Source organism: Alosa pseudoharengus, unplaced genomic scaffold, assembly GCF_046254945.1.
Source record: "Alosa pseudoharengus isolate Yale_2024_CS ecotype anadromous, Long Island Sound unplaced genomic scaffold, YU_APseudo_1.1 YU_APseudo_1.1_scf_4, whole genome shotgun sequence".
NCBI classification, from domain to species: Eukaryota; Metazoa; Chordata; class Actinopteri; order Clupeiformes; family Clupeidae; genus Alosa; species Alosa pseudoharengus.
Window position 1 is genome coordinate 11,265,490 of NW_027468774.1, and position 5,000 is coordinate 11,270,489.

General features: G+C 45.8%; 1 protein-coding gene across 2 annotated transcripts in view; it reads left to right on the forward strand.

Annotated features, from left to right (window-relative positions):
* ankfn1a (ankyrin repeat and fibronectin type III domain containing 1a) overlaps positions 1-5,000 on the forward strand; it is a 156,645-nt gene that overhangs the window by 8,745 nt on the left and 142,900 nt on the right. For both annotated transcript variants that reach the window (XM_076264819.1, XM_076264820.1), the window contains exon 4: positions 4,079-4,308. In XM_076264819.1, the coding sequence (XP_076120934.1) occupies positions 4,079-4,308 (230 nt within the window). The remainder of the gene's footprint in view (positions 1-4,078; positions 4,309-5,000) is intronic.

The window sequence follows — 5,000 nt, forward strand, 5'->3', positions numbered from 1 at the left end:
GTGTTTGTGTGTCTGTGTGTGTGTGTGTGTGTGTGTGTGTGTCTGTGTGTCTGTGTGTGTGTTTGTGTCTGTGTGTCTGTGTGTGTGTGTGTGTGTGTGTGTGTGTGTGTGTGTGTGTGTGTGTGTGTGTCTGTGTCTCTGTCTGCCTGTGTGTGTGTGTGATGTATGTTTGACATGTTATATGTATACATATAGGATAGTGCGGCCTTTTGCTGCCCAGTCTGTCCCTAGCTGTCCGAAACTAGGCCTGTCTCCACAGCGCTCCTAGGTCTGTCTGTCCTATAGCGCCAGCAGATCATGTGTCTGTCCTATAGCGCCAGCAGGCTGAGATCGTGTGGCTGTCCTAAAGCGTTACCAGGGTGAGATTGTGTGGCTGTCCTAAAGCGTTACCAGGGTGAGATTGTGTGTCTGTCCTAAAGTGTTACCAGGGTGAGATTGTGTTGCTGTCTAAAGCGTTACCAGGGTGAGATTGTGTGTCTCTCCTAAAGCGTTACCAGGGTGAGATTGTGTGTCTGTCCCAAAGCGTTTCCAGGGTGAGATTGTGTGTCTGTCCCAAAGCGTTACCAGGGTGAGATTGTGTGTCTGTCCCAAAGCGTTACCAGGGTGAGATTGTGTGGCTGTCCTTAAGCGTTACCAGGGTGAGATTGTGTGTCTGTTCCAAAGCGTTACCAGGGTGAGATTGTGTGGCTGTCCCAAAGCGTTACCAGGGTGAGATTGTGTGTCTGTCCCAAAGCGTTACCAGGGTGAGATTGTGTGTCTGTCCCAAAGCGTCCCCGCCAAGCTGCTCCTTAATCTCAGTCATTACTGCTAATGAGGCTTAATTATTTTGAGTTGGACTGTCCAGAGCATTTACAAGGGAGTGTGTAGTTTGGAAACACATCCAGGGCAGTGTAACCATCAGTTCAGGGAGAGCAGTAGTGTGTATGTGTGTGTGTGTGTGTGTGTGTGTGTGTGTGTGTGTGTGTGTCTGTGTGTGATGCATACACTCTAAAAAGTGATGTGTTAAAAATGACACATCTGCTGTGTGTGTTCAGGGACAACACATTTTGTGTCATTTTCAACACAGTAATTGTGTGGCTGGCTTGGTGAAAGACAGTTTAAAATACTTTTTTTTTTTGTTAGATAGCTGAAATTTATTTTTAACACATCACTTTTTAGAGTGTATGGTAGAGTGTAGCAGAGTTGAGTAGAGTAGATTAGAGTATAGTATATGGTGTTCTGACCATAATGATGTGGAAACTATGATGGCATGTGTGAAGCATGTAGGACTTCTGAAATAACTCACTTTGTGAGAAACCTTTTACAGGGATCATAGTAGACATTGCCCCCTACAGGTCAGATAAAGTTAAAGTTAGGGTAGACTTTGTATGAACAGTGAACAGCCATCTCTATGATAAATATTTGCATTTTCCAGTTACTGGGCTCTTCATGTCTTGGTCATGTTATTTTTCAGATAACGGGTTTGACTCAGTGATTTGATTCAGTGTTCCCAAACAGAGTACCATAACAGCTCTAGAACCATAAAATGTCAGCGTTCCCAAACAGAGTACCATAACAGCTCTAGAACCATAACATGTCAGCGTTCCCAAACAGAGTAACATAACAGCTCTAGAACCATAACATGTCAGCGTTCCCAAACTGAGTACCATAACAGCTCTAGAACCATAACATGTCAGCGTTCCCAAACAGAGTACCATAACAGCTCTAGAACCATAACATGTCAGCGTTCCCAAACAGAGTACCATAACAGCTCTAGAACCATAACATGTCAGCGTTCCCAAACAGAGTACCATAACAGCTCTAGAACCATAACATGTCAGTGTTTCCTGTGTGTGTGTGTGTGTGTGTGTGTGTGTGTGTGTGTGTGTTTGTTTGTTTGTTTGTTTGTTTGTTTGTTTGTTTGTTTGTGTGTCTAGTCTAGTCTCTGGTGAGATCGTGGTGTTTATTCCTGGTCATATTAGTGTATCATGCCAGTATGGATTGGGGATAGGAGTTTAGAGAGAGTGATCTTGAGGTGCGTGTTGATTGGCGTGATCTGGTTTGGCAGTATACAGTAGCGCTGAGCCTGGTATCTTTAGCATCAGATAGGCAGCAGCACACTTGACTCTGGACGGCTGTGAGGTGGCTTTTGTGAGCTGCGACTGACTCCTGGGAGAGGGTGAAATCCAATATTCATGACTGCCGATCATTCGAGAGGGCACTTGACTCGGTTTAGAAAGGAACCTCTGGTGTGATTAAGTTTCCCACACGAAGCCTCTCTCGCTCTCACTCTGACGTTTCACACATGGAACCCCTGTTTTGTCTGCATGGAAGGCTGGAGGGCTGATTGCACACCTTACAGTCACTGGACGCAGAACCGGACGGCCGGCTGCTTGAGTGGTCGGGACACTCTCACACATGAGAGTTCTGTTCTGGTCTAAAAGAACGACACGGCGAGAAAAACGATCTTGTATTTCAAAACCACCACTTGATAGAGAAACAGATGGTTTGTCTTGTGATTGATTGGCGCTCTCTCACATGCTTGGACGTTCTGTTCAGGACTAAAGGAGAAGGCTAATTTGGACACGGAACCGGGCGACTGGAACTGACCTCTCATGGGAACGGTTCTAAAAGAAAGGCTGAGGGATTAGAGAGGAGGATTGGTTTCATGCTGCGACACCAAATATCCACTGGACACAGAACTCTGTGGTTGTGTTTGTAGGTGATGGGTTAGACGGAGAATACCAGTTTCGACCGAGTGGTGGGCTTGAGTTTGTGTGTGAACTGCCGTCATGTTGGGATTTGTAAAGTGGATTAAGTGTTGGTGAACGGCCGTCATGTTGGGATTTGTAAAGTGGATTAAGTGTTGGTGAACGGCCGTCATGTTGGGATTTGTAAAGTGGATTAAGTTTTGTTGAACGGCCGCCATGTTGGGACTGGGGAGGTTGGTTGAGTTTGTGTTCAGGAGGAAGAAGAGGAACCACAAGCGGGCCTCCTGGAAAAGCCAGAGCTACACTCTGCCAGATGTCAGGTACCTGAGCTCCTCGGCTCTCTCACGGCAGCCCGCTCCTGGCCACTCTGGTCCTAATATGGGGCTGATTTGGTGCTGCTCTTGTTCTGATCTGCTTTGGATTAGTCCAGATCGAGGCCAAACGAGGGCCAAAATTAGAGCCAGATCTGGGCCGAATCAGAGCCAGATCTGGGCCGAATCAGAGCCAGATTGGGGCCGAATCAGAGTCAGATCGGGGCCAAATCAGGCCGATCAGGACCATATTAGTCTCCCGTACATTTTGAAACCATGGCAAGGTGTCATGTGACAGACAATAGCATTCATGGGAGTTGACTGAGTTAAAGTTAAAGTTAGCGTTTAAGTTCACTGATATTTAGCAGACGCTTTTTTCAAAGCGACACTGACTCACAACGACAGGAACCAAACCCGAGTTGACCGATTGTCAGTCCACCACGGCCGCAATCTGAGGCTTTCGGACAACCTCATCGCAAATGCTGTCCTGAAAAAAGGACATCTCTGATAAATATCTACGTTTTCTGCATCATAAACCCTTTGATTCCTTAAAGCAGCTGCACTGACCAAACATCCTCATTTCAGACGCGTCTGTTGGCTCAGGTCTCAGGGTCTCTGAGCTCACACAGACGAGGCTCATAGAGTGGGATAGCATCACCTATGCTATGATGTTTTGGGGATGTTTAATGTTTGGGGATGTTTGTATCATCTCAGCCACTAATGACTTCCAGTTGAGGTTATTTCAGTTCAAAACTACACCCAGTGGTGGGTAGAGATAGTGTAGTTATGACCAAAACACAATTGATTGTGAGTCCAGGAAAAGTGTCTCAATAATGCTACTCATGTGGTTCTAATCAGAGATCTGATAATATTTGGGAGCAGAATATTTTCTCTGATACTCCATAAAGGTATAATGAACAAATACATATCTTGAATGTAGTGAAAATATCTGAGTCGCCATTTTTGAACGTGTTTACGGACTGTGTTAGCGTCCACTGAGTGGTGTTGAGTAGAAACAGCTGTATGCGAGGGCGGTGGTAAGAGGACGTTGTCCACTCTCCTGTTTCCACCCATCAGGCCGTCTGACGGAGACTCCATCTCGCCGGCACGTCCTTCTCCCCTGTCCCCTGTCTCGCCGGCCCTCTCCAGGCGCCTGATGCCCCTCACCTCCACGCCGGCCTCTGCCGACGCGCCCACACCCACCACGACCTCTGACCTTAGCGGGCCCGGCACACAGGCCAGAACCAGCGGCAGGAAGAGGAGACGCCTGGCGGCCAGCCCTGGAGGACTGCACTGGGACGCTTCAGGTAGCTGTGCGAGTGTGTATGTGTGTGTGTGTGTGTGTGTGTCTGTGTGTGTGTGTGTGTGTGTGTGTGTGTGTGTGTGTGTGTGTGTGTCTGTGTGTGTGTGTGTCTGTGTGTGTGTGTGTGTGTGTGTGTGTCTCTGTGTGTGTGTGTGTGTGTGTGTGTGTGTGTGTGTGTGTGTATGTGTGTGTGTGTGTGTGCATCCTGTGAGTACATGTGGAAAATGTCTCTCCTTCTGTTAAATTTGAAAATACATTTGACAATAAATGCATGTAGAATGTCGGAGAGAAATGAGAGATGATACTGAAATGCAGGTTAAATTAGTGGGATGTTAGTAAGTAACTCTATTAATAATGGCAGCAACATCAGTGCGATATAAATAACCCTGTTAGTAAACAGGACTGACATTTATGAGCTAAAAATAACAAATAACACTACTAACAAAAGTAGTGACATTTATTAAATATTAATAACACTGTTAACAGAGGCAGTGACATTTATTAGATTTATTAGATAACAACACTGCTGACATCAACAGCAGCATTTATGAGATATTAATAACACCGTAAACAAAAGCAGTGATATTAGATATTAATAACAGTGTTGACAGCAGCAGCAGCATTTATGAGATATTAATAGCACCGTTAACAAAAGCAGTGACATTTATTAGATGTTATTAACAGTGTTGACAGCAG